General features: G+C 37.2%; 1 protein-coding gene across 1 annotated transcript; it reads left to right on the plus strand.

The window, feature by feature from the left end:
* Positions 1 to 266: 266 nt before the first annotated feature.
* On the plus strand, positions 267 to 1,208 carry LOC144255861 (olfactory receptor 1-like). The gene has a single exon (XM_077800902.1). The coding sequence runs from the start codon at positions 267 to 269 to the stop codon at positions 1,206 to 1,208; it is 942 nt and encodes a 313-aa protein (XP_077657028.1).
* The last annotated feature ends 13,387 nt before the right edge of the window (positions 1,209 to 14,595 follow it).

The raw sequence follows: 14,595 nt of genomic DNA on the forward strand, positions 1-14,595 counted from the left end.
AAATCCAACACTCCTTTTGTGACAGAAGCAAACAGATAAGTACTTAGGAAAGAATGGGCTACTAAAACATGTTGAAAAGAAGATGAGAAAAAGTAATAAATGATCATAGAGATAAAAGACACTTGAAGATTTTACTTATTGTGATGGTGGTGGGATCAACTATTGTAGAACACGTAAACACTGTGTATGAGAAAAAAATGATCATTTTCACTTGGGTTTTTAAAGGGCCTTTTTATTTCTCTTAAAGGTATTGGAGACAAATAATAATGGGAAAAAACCAAACTCTCATCTCAGAGTTCCTCCTCCTGGGCCTGCCCATCCAGCCAGAGCACCAGAACCTCTTCTATGCCCTGTTCCTGGCCATGTATCTTACCACTGTCCTGGGAAACCTCCTCATCATCACTCTCATTTGCCTGGACTCCCATCTGCACACACCCATGTATTTGTTTCTCAGCAACTTGTCCTTCTCTGACCTCTGCTTTTCCTCTGTCACCATGCCCAAATTGCTACAGAACATGCAAAGTCAAGTCCCCTCCATCCCCTATGCAGGCTGCCTGACACAAATATACTTCTTCCTGTTTTTTGGAGACCTTGGGAACTTCATCCTTGTGGCCATGGCCTATGACCGCTATGTGGCCATCTGCTTCCCCCTTCACTACACCACCATCATGAGCCCCAAGCTCTGTCTCTCCCTGGTGGTGCTGTCCTGGGTGCTGACCACATTCCATGCCCTGTTGCACACCCTGCTCATGGCAAAAGTCTCTTTTTGTGTGGACAACGTAATCCCGCACTTTTTCTGTGACATGTCTGCTATGCTGAAGCTGGCCTGCTCTGACACCCATGTCAATGAGTTGGTGATATTTATTGTGGTAGGACTCTTTCTTGTCTTCCCATTCCTACTCATTCTTGTGTCCTATGCAAAGATAGTGTCCTCCATTTTCAACGTCCCTTCTGCTCGAGGTATCCGTAAGGCCTTCTCCACCTGTGGCTCCCACCTCTCTGTGGTGTCTCTGTTCTATGGGCCAGTCATAATTCTATACTTATGTCCATCAGCTAGTAATTCTACTGTGAAAGACACTGTCATGTCTCTGATGTACACTGTGGTCACTCCCATGCTGAACCCCTTCATCTACAGCCTGAGGAACAGAGACATGAAGGGAGCCCTAGGAAGAGTCTTTTGTCAGAAGAAAATTCCCTTCTGTGTATGATACAAATAACTGGGGCTTTTACATCATTTTATCCAGTAAACTTGTTGATATTAATATTGGAATATTATTGTAGATTGTTTCCCACATCATGGTAACTTCTGATGAAGTAGCTTATCACTTAATTGTTCAACAAATAAAAGAGAGGAAGTTTAGCTGATTAGTTGGAAGGAGGTCTTGTTAACCTGGCTATGCCTTACTGTTTGTCTTTTCTTGGTGATCCTGGGAAAGCACAGGATAAGGGCTACTGTTTTATGGGAACTCCATTCTTTACATTCTTAAGATACCCCTGTATTTTGTTATCTTGTCTCAAACATGCTTTGAATATGGCATAATTTTTTAAACAGTGCTTCATAATCTTAGGTTGTTGCCCAATAACATTTAAATATCTCAAAATCCCAGGCTCCTTCTAATATCTCCTACATAATTTTTCTGCACAAATTTTGACATCATTCTATCACTTAACTTTCCTACATCCCTGATTTATTTTCATGTCTATGTTAAATTTTCTGGCCTTCCCTGACCCTAAATACATTTTCTAACCCTTTTGTAATGCTGATAATTCTGTCTTTATCTGTAATTACATAAGGCAGGAACCCTATAAATTATTTCTCCAGGACTGGGCAAGGAAGCTTGAGATTGGTTCAGTTTTAAAGGTTGTCTTTTTGCTTGGTATTTTGACTTTGAAAAATTTCCTGACATGTATATTTTTATTATACACTCATGACAGTTCAAAGGAAGTAGAAAAGATACTCATTGTTTGGGATTGCAAAATAGGAAATTCATTGACTTTCCATGTCATCCAGAAAATCAGTTGTTCAGCCTATGCAAAATCAGAGAATGATTCTAAGGTTTCTTTTGATTTTCTCCCACTTCCAAAAGAGGGAAGTACCCATTCTTTTTTTAAACTCAGCTCTCTATAGCATGGGTTGATTCCATTCTTCATTTATTTGTTTCCTTAGTTGTACTCTGTAGGTGATGGCATTCAAACCTATTTCTTTCCTCCATTCATAAATCTGCTGACCCCACAACTATCTGAATGCCAGAACTTTCTCAAAAGCTCCCAGCAATTCTTTCACTTCCTCGCTATTCCTTTTATTCTAAACAATTTAGAATTGTTTTATCTAGTTATGTGAAGAATGTCATAGGTATTTTTGTAGAAATTGCATTGATGGAATGTATTGACATTTTAATTGGGACTAAACTGAACCCATATATCACTTTGGGTATTATGGACTTCTATTTTTTAAATGTATGTATTTTAATCACAAACTGTATGGACCACTTAAAATATTGACTTTTCAATCCATGAATATGGGATGCTTCTTTCTTTCTTTCTTTCTTTCTTTCTTTCTTTCTTTCTTTCTTTCTTTCTTTCTTTCTTTCTTTTCTTTTTTTTGGTGTGTGTGTGTCCTCTTCAGTTTTTTTCAACAATATTTTATAATTATCATAGTAGAGATCTTTTTTCCTCTTTGGTTAAATTTATAGGTATTTTAGTTAACGTTTTAGCTACTGTAATTTGGATTGTTTTCTTGATTTCCAATTCTTAGAATTCACTTTTGGTATAAAATTGTATGCTTATTTTGTACCATGAAAAATTGCTAAACTCATTTGTTAATTTTAATGTTTTTATGGAATTTGGGGGGTTTCAAGATGTAAGATTATGTCATTCAAACAATTTTACTTCTCTTTTGTATTTTGGATGCCCTTTACTTCTTTCTCTTGCCTGTGACTCTGGACAGAATTTCCAACACTATGTTGGATAAAATTTGTAAAAGTGAACATCCTTTTCTTCCAGAGCTTAGAGCAAAAGCTTTCAGATGTACCCATAATTTTAGTTGTTGGCTTATTGTAAGTGACTTTTATTATATTTAGGTACATTCCCTCTATGAAGTATTTCTTGAGGGTTTTTTGGAGGTGTTAAATTTTATCAAATACATTTTCCATATCTATTGAGATAATCATGGGTTGTGTCTTTCATTCTATTGATGTCATGTATCATGTTTATTGATTTGTATTTTGAACCATTCTTGCATCTCAGGGATTAATCCCACTTTATCATGATGAAAATCTTTATAATGTGGTTTTGGATTCAGCAAAGTATTATTCTACTGAGAAGTTTTTGCATATATGTTCATAAAAAATATTAGCATGAAATTTTCTTTCCTTACTGATTTTGGCATCAGGTTAATGCTGGTCTCATAGGATGTGTTTGGAAGAATTACTTTTGAAAATTTTTTGAATAACATAAGGAAAATTGGAATTAATCATTCTCAACTATTTTGTAGAACCCAACAGTTAAGTCATCTATGTTCTAGGTTTTTCTTTGATGAGAGGCTTTTTATTATTGATTCTAATTTGCTACTTGTTATTGGTAAGTTCTGGTCTTTATTTCTTTATGATTCAATAGTATTAAGGTATCTGTGTCTAAGAATTTCTCATCAGAAGAATGGTCATTTTAAACAGCTTTTGCAGATGAATTTTGATGTAATAAAGCCGATCAATTCAAAATTATACAATTTACACTTGCCTAGCCTACATGAGACCCTGGGTTTCATAATCAGCATGATCAAAACTATCTACAATTTGATGAGATTTGAACAACTTCAGTTCTCCTCAAGGACACTTGATGAAATTCATGCCAAATGCCAACTGGAATTATTTTTATGGAAATGAAAAAACTTAAATTTAAATTTACATGAAAGAGACAATAAGTAAAATTTCTGTTTTAATACCTGGAAATGTAAGTTGGTTCCATGCCTAGCAATATCAATATATATCTTTTAAAAACTCCTATACAAGTAAACATTTGTATAGGAATTGAAAAAAAGTTACAAGAAATGAGGAAGTATCTGAAGAAACAGTCCTATGGGGGGGATTGTTTTATGATGAATATGGTATTTAAATTAAATGTAGGTGAAGAAGGCAGTACCTAAGAATGGTACTGGAATAATTGACATGGTAAAATACTAAATGAATTCTTTACTCACATAATGAAAGTGCATTTTAGATGGCTAAAGCACTAAATATAAACTACAATCTTTAAAAATATTTTATACAAGAAAATATTTAAATTTATGCAAAACTCAGAAGCTACATTTTTAAAATGTCATACATATGACCATGCAAACTAAGAGCTTAACTTAATTATATTAACTTAATTGTATTTTCACCTTGCATATAACCATGATGAAAGAATTTGTTTAATTAAAATGAAAAAATAGTACATTATTTCAGGATGTATTTTCTTTTCTAGCATTAAAAGTAAAGATAATTATAAAGTAGAAAAAATATAAAGTTATCTTTGAATATAATTTTAAAGTATCCCAAAAATACTTAAGACATTTATGTATATGACATTGATTGGGAATTAATTCATTTCTCATCACCTGATCACTCCTGAAATCAATAACTAAGTTGTAAGAATTCAAGAGGACCCCAAATTACCCCGAAATTTTGAAAAATGTTCATCAATTTTCTGGAATCTTCTACTAGTTCAAAGCCACAGGGTAAAATGTGCACTGATTTGCATCTATTTCTCCTGAAAAGGATGGGGAGAAAATGGCAGGCACACAGAGCCTCATTGGCATCCCCCCAAATGTTAAGGAGTAAGAACTGGAGGAAATAGTAAGCCATGAACCAAATTAAGAACACTATTACTGAAAGAAAAGTGGCACGGGACTAATCACACACACACATCTGGGATAAAAAGTGGGTTTGTTGTCAGGAGCCTGACAAGGCTGCTCTGCATAGAGAGAGGGACAGCAGCAGCAAGCAGGGACGGCAGCAGCGACTCCCCCTTGGAATGTTACCTCTTATAGGCTAGAATCATGGCTGGGGCTAGGGGCGGATTTAGTTTTGACTGACATAGTGAGCATCTCCTGATCTTGTGGAAGGCAAGTCTTGTTTCTTGGAAACAAAGGCAGGCAGTTTCCCTATCTTTCCAAAGGTGGTGGGTGGTGGGGGAAAAGAAAACCAGCATGTCGTTTTATCTTCTCAAGGAGAGAACAGGGAAATCACTACATCCCTATCTCAGGGGCTGGAAAGTTGCTTCCCATCTCTCAATGAGAAAACAGGGGGAGACCAGCATGTCTCCAGACCAGTAAGTTTTATCTTGGGAATAAGAACAGTATTCATAAAGTGGGGATGGCGGAAAAGGAAGATGGTTGCAATTATGCTAACAATTACCTGGGTCTGTTGTCACCAGCATTTGAAAATGATGTTTTTAGAAAGCTAAATGTAACTTGGCAGCACTAATTTAGGGAAATAGCCACAACCATATTCCTCTCTTTTGGCCATCTGTCTATCCTGTAACTTAGTACAGGGTATAAGATGAGTGCCCAACATGATAATCCTTTTCCATATGACTGAGAATGTTAATCCTTTTTGTGAACATACACCCATATTTACACAAACATGCACAGCTTATTAGGTAGCTATTTGGAAGGTAATGTGAATTAAGAAATGGAATGTAGGACAAAGAGCGTATGTGCATAGATAATAAAGGGTTCAACTTTGTGTCAGAAAGTATCAAGTGAACATATCCATTAAAAAATGAGGGCAAAAACTATGAAATTGGCTGCAGAGATGTGGAGGTCAGTGCCATTTAAGAGAAGTTGAAATGATACATTTTGTCGTCATCACTTGCAGGGGACAAGGAAGCCTATGACCAAGAATGGAAACAGACAATGACACACACAGCTGACACTGAAAAGTGTAAGGCTGAGCTGGGGTGTGGTGGGCATATGCCTGTAATACCAGTTACTCAGGAGCCTGAGCAGGAGGATCACAAGTTCAGAGCCAGCCTCAGTAATTTAATGAGGCCCTAAGAAACTTAGTGAGACCCTGTCTCCAAATAAAATATAAAAAGTGCTGGGGATGTGGCTCAGTGGTTAAGTGGTCCTGGGTTCCATCCCTGGTACAGAAAAAAAAAATGTAAGGCTGCACGTTCTATTTCTCAGGTGGGATTAGGTGAGAAGAACCCCCACAATCAATAATCTGGTGGTTTTAAACAGGTTCAGTACTGACACATAGTGGAACACTGGCATGTTCATATTACACATTGTTCAATCTTTTTAAATATTTATTTATTCATTCTAATTAGGTATATATGACAGCAGAATGCATTGTGATTCATTGTACACAAATGGAGCACAAGTTTTTATTTCTCTGGTTGCACACAATGTAGCATCACACCATATATGCAGTCATACATGTACCTAGGATAATGTCCATCTCATCTATTCAAGCTCTGACATCATAATTTTTTCCTGTCCTTCATGGAATCATCACAGGAGTTAAATAAGATCATGGAAGTAAAGTTTATGGAATACTTAAAGAACCAAGGAAGGAAAGGTGATGCTTAAAGAGGGAAGTTGAAAAGCAGATTCTGGCCTCCTCGACCATGCTTGAGGCAACAACATTTAGGGCCCCAAGAGGACTTAGTTTCCAACAAACACAAAATAAACTGCTATAAGAAGGTAAACATAATGTGCATTTAAATACACATCAAGTAAAAAGGAAGGAAAATGCAGACATGAGAAGAAAAGAGAAGTAAAATGGTTGAGAATGATATAAACACTTGCTCAGATAGAGATTTCTACTTAGAAATGAAAAATTAAATTTACAAGAGTGACTGCTGACCTGAGTTGTTTGAATCTTAGCATTGACCTGGGAGAACAGACTATCATTTAAAGCCAAGTTATGGTTTTCAAAAGGAACACATGATAAATTAGTGGTTTAAGAGCTTCCAACAGAAACTTCAATTAAATGATTTAAATTATGCCTTCAAGGTTATCTAGAATTAACAAACAGGACACCTTCCCATCAGGTCATTGAGATTATCTTTTACATCAACTACACTCTCCATTTCAGTTTTTATTTATCGGAAATTTTCTGTTTGAATAGAAACATGGAAAGAAATATCTGCAATAATAATCAAATATCAGACTCAACATTTATATTGGATAAAATTATGTATGTATCACAAGGTTGACCATGATACAGAGAAGAATTGTCTCTTTACTCAACACTCTTCTCAGAACTCCCTTCACCTCTCTGTTCCTCAGGCTGCAGATGAAGGGATTGAGCATGGGAGTCACCACTGTGTACATCAGAACCATAATAGAATTTTTCACATTAGATTTGTTAGATGATGAACATAAGTAGAGACCATAGAACACTGACACCACAGACAGGTGGGAGCCACAGGTGAAGAAGGTCTTGTAGATACCACAAAAAGAAGGAAACTTGAATATGGAGGGGAAAATTTGTGCATAGAACATGGTGATCAGAAGGAATGGGATGACAATAATGAGTCCTCCCATGATAAACATCATCAACTCATTCACATGAGTATCAGAGCAAACCAGTTTCAGTAGAGCAGATATGTCACAGAAAAAGTGTAAGATCAGGTTGTCTGAACAGAAAGTCTGGCCGTGAGCAGAGTGTGCAACATGGAATGGAGCATGGTCAGCACCCAGGACAGCACCATCAGGGAGCGACAGCTCAGGGTTCAGGACAGCAGTGTAGTACAAGAAGCAGATGGCTGCACAGCTGTCATAGGCTATGAACTCCACACAGGAAAGGAGAACAAGGAGAAAGCTCTTCTGGTTTCCAAATAGCAGGAGGAAGTACCTTTGAATCAGGCAGGCTGCAAAGGGAATGGATGGAACTTGACTCTGCTTGTTCTGCAATAGTTTAGGAATGGTCACGTAGGAAAAGCAGAGATCAGAGAAAGACAAGTTGCTGAGAAACAAATGCATGGTTATGTGGAGATGAGAATCCAGCAAATGGGAATGATGATGATGCGGTTCCCCAGGATGATGGTAAGATACATGGAAAAGAATAGGGCATAGAACAGGTTCTGGTGCCCTGGCTGGATAGGCAGGCCCACAAGGAGGAACTCTGAGATGAGAGTTTGGTTCCTTCCTGTCATCCTCTATCTCCAGTATCTTTCAGAGAAAATAATTTTTAAAAATCCCTCAACAATCCAAAGAAATGAACATAGTTCTATTAACATACATTATCTGATACTCATTCTATAACAATTAATCTCATTTTCTTTATAATAATTGGAATCTTTAATGCCCGAATGTCTATTCTCCACATCATCATTGATGTCTTTTTCTTAACTTCTAGGGAACATGTTTGAATATTTTATCCTTTCCTAAACATTCTTATCTATTAGCTTTTGGGACAAAATGCTTTGTTATTTTTTATACCTGCCTGACTGCTAATCCCAGGGAAACAAAACTGACTCCCATTCCATCTGTGTCTTATATGTTGATGTTCTTATTATGCCATTATTATAAATCTATATACACCCCCAAGAAAAACTCATCTACTCCAATGTCTTAGATTACCATTTTAAACTCAGACCTAGGGTCTGGGGATGTAACACGGTGATACAGTGCTTCTCTAGTATGCTCAAGGCTCTGGGTTTGATCCCCAGTGGTCCAAAAAATAAATTTCTAAATAAAATAAAAATCAGTAAGCAACCAATAAATCTCTGTGTCCCATAATGACTAATGACTCTCATCAGATTGCACTGCCTCTGTTCCACCCTCCTATTCATCTACTCTCTCATATTTCAGAAAAGGAATGCAGCATCAGATCTGAAGTCTGTGAGCTGTTTCTTTCATTCTTTTCTCTTACCACCAACTCCAACATACCACATCACATATATTCCACTCCTGATCACAAGGCCACATTCCTAGTCCATGATGTCATCATATCTCACCTGGACTATTCAAGAGTCTTTTAAGTCATGTCCCTGTTTCTATGCCTCAATACCCTTCACTTTCAATATGCTTCAATTACACAGTAGCATTGTAAGTAGAAATCGATCAACTCTCTCCTTATTAGTGCTTCAGAGGATTGACATTGCTCTTAAGATAATGTTCCCTTTGAAGGCACAAATGTTGCTTTATTACCTGACCTGCATCTACCTCCACTTTCTCACCTGTCCACACAGTGATAATTGTACTCTACTCTGCAGCAATTATGGAATTAATAGCATCTCATACATGCTGTTTCTCCTGCCAATCAATTTGTCCTTCTGCTCTCTCTTCACCTGGCTTACCCACACTTACTTTCAGGCATATTACATGACAGTTGCTAAGCTAAAACTCCCTTGTGTCACGTGCTAGGGGAGTCCTGCAGTACTTTCCACAATATCCTCTTCTCATGTCATATCACTTGTGTCTGGATCACAGGTTGATAGCTGACTTCCCACCAGGTTGTGAACTGCACACAGAAAAGGCCATGTCTGCTTTACACCTGCAATAGGGCAGCCCCTGGCATGGTGTTTGATGTGGCCAATGCTTCATCTATATTTGTTGGCTGTCCTTCAGGATGAGACATGTCCCTTCAACTTTAAGGAAGTCAACTCTCCTTAAGTAGAATAATCGCTACTTTCATCCACCCAGAACACAAACTCTCTAGACTTCACCACCTAGCACTACATTTTGTCACTGCATTACCAACTTCTCTGATGTAGCTTTCTATTCATGGAAAATATTAGGGTCCATCAGATGCCCTGTCCTTTTCAGCAATACTGATGTGAATGAAACATTCTTCCACTTTAATACAGAAGATGCCATCAAATTGATGTTGTTAAAATAAATCTGAAAGCATTATGTAAATTATTATAAAAGGAGAGGAAAGAAACATATTTTTTAAAGCTCTCCTTTGAGTTCTTCCTCAGAGGAATTAGCCATATATGATGGCAAATTTTATGTGTCAGCTTTGCGTGGTCCTGAGGCCAAGTTTTCATTGCCATGAAGATATTTTGTTATATGATTAACATTTAAATCAGTAGACTTTAACAAAAGCAGATTATCCTCTATATGATGAGCCTTGTATCATCAGTTGAAAAACTTAGAGGAAAAAACAACTATACTCTTCTGATCAAGAATTCTGCCCAAAAAGACTTTTCTCCCCTAAGGAAGAATTCTGCCTCCAGAGAGCTCTGGATTCAAAAGTGTAACATCCACTCTTCCCTGGTCTACAATCTGCTGTCTTTCACTGAAGATTGTGAATTTAGAAATATTCAAATTATATGTATTATATTCTTAAATTCACACACAAAATCATAGATATATGCATCATATTAATTCTTATACTCAGCCCTAATAAACCCCAGTATGTCACAAAGCTGTCAAAGAAAGCAAAAGAAGAACTTTAACAGATGTGGGAACTTTAACAGATGTAGCTCCTAGTTCCAATAAAGAGGGACCCAGAGTCCAGCCCCTCACTGCAATGCTTTTCTTCAGTTTTGCATACCCCTGGAGTTCCAAAGAGCCCTTCTCACCATGTCTGGCTGCCATCAGCCCAGTTGCTGCAGAAAAAAAGCATCTGAAGACAGGACTGCTGGACATTGGGTAGTGACCCCATGTCTGTGGCCATTGTTACATCTTCCTTGGTAGTGGGTGGGGGCATCCACATTGAGCATGGGCCATTAGGAACCCAGTAAAACCAGTCCAGCTTGAGGGGTGGCGGGGAGAGAAGAATCTGGAGTCACTCAAGGACTCTGAACACCAGGACCCCAAGCTCCAGTTTTCCCCTTCAAGCATCCCGCTAGTCTAGGCACTTGGTTGCACCCACCTAGACCTCAGGGACCGTTGCTGTCAGTGGTCCCTACCTAACTATTATTGATGGCTGCGTGTTGGGCAGTGCGTGTGAAGATGCACATGGTAAGGAAATGACAGAGTTGAAGTCAAGACTGAAAAGAGGCAGGGAAACCTAGGAGAAGAAAAAACAATTTTTAGAAATATTACCCAGAGGGGATAAAGAAATACAGACTTAGTTATTAATATGTGTTCATGCATTCATTTATGCATTAATTCAAAAACCCTGGAACTCTATGGACCAGGCACTGTCAAGCCATTGGGACTACACTGGTAGGTACCACACATCAATATCCCTGTCCTCTTACAGCTTAGATTCTAAAATGGAAGGAAAATAAAATAACAAAATTATGTTAGATAGTGGTAAGATTAGAAATAAAACAGAAAAAGGGTACATGAAAACTCAGGAAGGGTTTTTCATAATTTGATTAATATATATATATATATATATATATATATATATATATATATATATATATATATATCATGGAAAGACTATCTGAAGATCACCTGTGACGTAGGGAGTGCTGTGGTCCAGAGCACAGGCTGTGGCATAAGCCCTGGGTCCCAATCCTGGCTCTGCTGTTGACCAGTTGCATCAGTTGGACCAATTGATTACCTTCCTTGAACCTTAATATTTTTCTCTGAATATGGCAATAATAATAATCATCAACAACAATAATAACAATAATTACCTTATTAGTGAGATGATTACATAAATCCCCTCAGTACATGGTAGCTATTGCTCTTATGGTAAGATTTGGAGAGTTAAAGAGGTAGAAGAGGTTCTTGGTCAAATATCTCCTTTTATAAAAATGGTTAAAAGTCAGTAGGATGAAGACAGATAAATCTTAGGAAAATGGGCAAATACTTGAAAAGGCCTTTCACAGAAGAGGATATCCATACAGTTACTAATTCTATGTAAAGGTACTCAGCTCCACTAGTCATTGGGGTAATACAACTTAAATATACCCACTAATATGGCTAAAGAGGAAACAATAGAATTCTCTGTGGTACACTTAAGAGAAAATGAAATGGTTATAACTCGTCCTATGCTAGAAGGAATTAATATTGGTACAATTGCTTCCCCAAACTGTCATAAACTATTTAAAACAATTTCATTTTGTTGATATAAATTTCCAGTTTTCCCAGCACCATTTGTTGAAGAGGCTGTCTTTTCTCCAATATATGTTTTTGGTACCCTTGTTTAATATAAGATGACTGTATTTATGTGGGTTTGTCTCTGTGTCCTCTATTCTGTACCATTGGTCTACAAGTCTATTTTGGTGCCAAAACTATGCCATTTTTGTTAATAGTTTAAGGTCTGGTATAGTGATGCCACCTGCTTCACTCTTCTTGATAAGGATTGCTTTAGCTATTCTGGTCTCTTATTTTTCCAGATGAATTTCATGACTGCTTTTTTTCACCATGCACAAAACTCAACTCAAAGTGGATCAAGAACCTAGGGATTAAACCAGAGACCCTTCACCTAATAGAAGAAAAAGTAGGCTCAAATCTCCATCATGTCAGATTAGGCCCCAAATTCCTTAATAAGACTCCTATAGCACAAGAATTAAAATCAAGAATCAATAAATGGGATGGATTCAAACTAAAAAGCTTCTTCTCAGCAAAAGAAACAATCAGTGAAGTGAATATAGAGCCTACAGAATGGGAGCAAATTTTTACCCCTCACACATCAGATAGAGCACTAATCTTTAGGATATATAAAGCACTCAAAAACTTTAACACACACAAACAACAACAACAACAACAACAACAAAAAACCAAATAAGCCAATCAATAAATGGGCCAAAGAACTGAACAGACACTTCTCAGAAGATGATATACAATCAACAAATATATGAAAAAATATTCAACACCTCTAATAATTAGAGAAATGCAAATCAAAACTACTGTAAGAGTTTATCTCATTCCATTCAGAATGGCAGCTATTAAGAATACAAACAACAATAAGTGTTGGTGAGGATGTGGGGAAAAGGCACACTCATACAATGCTGGTGGGACTGCAAATTGGTGCAGCCAATATGGAAAACAGTATGGAGATTCCTTGGAAATCTTGAAATGGAAACACCATTTTACCCAGTTATCCCTCTCCTAGGACTATACCCAAAGGACTTAAAAACGGCATACTACAGCCACATCAATGTTTATAGCAGCACAATTCACAATAGCTAAACTGTGGATCCAATCTAGATGCCCTTCAGTAGATGAATGAGTAAAGAAAATGTGGTATATATCTACAATAGACTATTACTCAGCAATAAAATAGAATAAAATCATGGCATTTGCAGGTAAATGGATGGAGTTGGAGAATATAATGCTAAGTGAAGAAAGCCAATCCCAAATCAAATGCCAAATGTCTTCTCTGATATAAGGATGCTGATTCCTAATGGGGCTGGGGGAGAGCATGGAAGGAACAGACGAACTTTAGATAGGGCAAAGGGGAGGGAGGGGAAGGCAGAGGGTGTGAGGGTAGAAAAGACGGTGGAATGAGATAGACATCGTGACCCTAAGTACATGTATGAAAACATGATCCGTGTGACTCTACTTTGTGTTCAACCTGAGACATGAAAAATTGTGCTCTATTTATGTAATATGAAATGAATTGCATTCTGCTGTCTATATAACAAACTAGAATAAATAAAATAAAATAAACTATTTAAAACAGAACATGCATGTACTCTATGATTCATTAATCTCTCTCCTAGGTATGTACAAAGAAAAAACCTACTCAAAAGTGTTCACAGCAGGATTAAGATTAGTAGCTACAAACTGGAAACAACCATAATTTCTATCAATAGCACAAATGAAAATAAGTTGTACCATATTCACATAATAGAATATTATACAGGTGTGACAATAAAAGAAGTCCATGCTATATCCAACAGCATGTGTAATCCTCACATTGTTCAGAGAATGAAATAAGTGAGTTCAAGCTCATATTTCCATTTATATGAAGTTACAAAGAAATCAAACCAACCTGCATTGTGAAAAATCAGGATGGTAATTGCCTCTGGATGGGTATGACAGGAGATTTTTAGAGAGCGGTAAAGTTCTGACTCTTGATCCAAGTGGTGATTATCCCCCTGGGCCACCTTAGTAAAAGTCCTTAAGTTGTATACCTATGACTTATATCTTTTTTTTCTCTTAGTCTATTTGATTTTAATAAAATTCACATCCCCCTAAACAAACACAGAAGCATGCCTTCTTATTTCCAGGCAGTTCTTATAGATGACTGAATAATAATGCTAGGAAAAGAGAAGTTATTGTCTCATTTCAGACACAGGAAGTAGCTCAAATGTCAGCTATCTCACTCCACTCAATTTACAGGTGAATATTTGAAATATAGTTTCATTATTTATTTTATTTTAGTTTTTAAATACTGGGAATTGAACTCAGGGGCATTTTACCACTGAGCTCTGTCCTCAGCCCTTTTTCTTTTTTATTTGAGACAGGGTCTTACTAAGTTTCTGAGGCTATCCTCAAACTTGTTATCCTCCTGCCTTAGCCTCCTAAATTGCTGGGATTACAGTGATGTGACACCATGCCCATCTATTTTCATTACCTTTCAGGTATGATGAGGCTAACAGACAAGAGATTAATGCCATTGAAAAGATGGTTTATTATACTTACAGGTTCCAAAAGAATGGTACTTGCTATACCTTAGGGGGCCACACAAAGAAGCACAAGAGCCTGCCAGGGAACAGAGGGAGTAGAGGGCAACTGGAGCAAGAGCCTCT

This window comes from Urocitellus parryii, chromosome 7, assembly GCF_045843805.1.
Source record: "Urocitellus parryii isolate mUroPar1 chromosome 7, mUroPar1.hap1, whole genome shotgun sequence".
NCBI lineage: Eukaryota > Metazoa > Chordata > Mammalia > Rodentia > Sciuridae > Urocitellus > Urocitellus parryii.

Coding starts and splice junctions, on each gene's coding strand:
- LOC144255861 (XM_077800902.1), top strand. CDS start 267: ATGGGAAAAAACCAAACTCTCATCTCAGAGTTCCTCCTCCTGGGCCTG.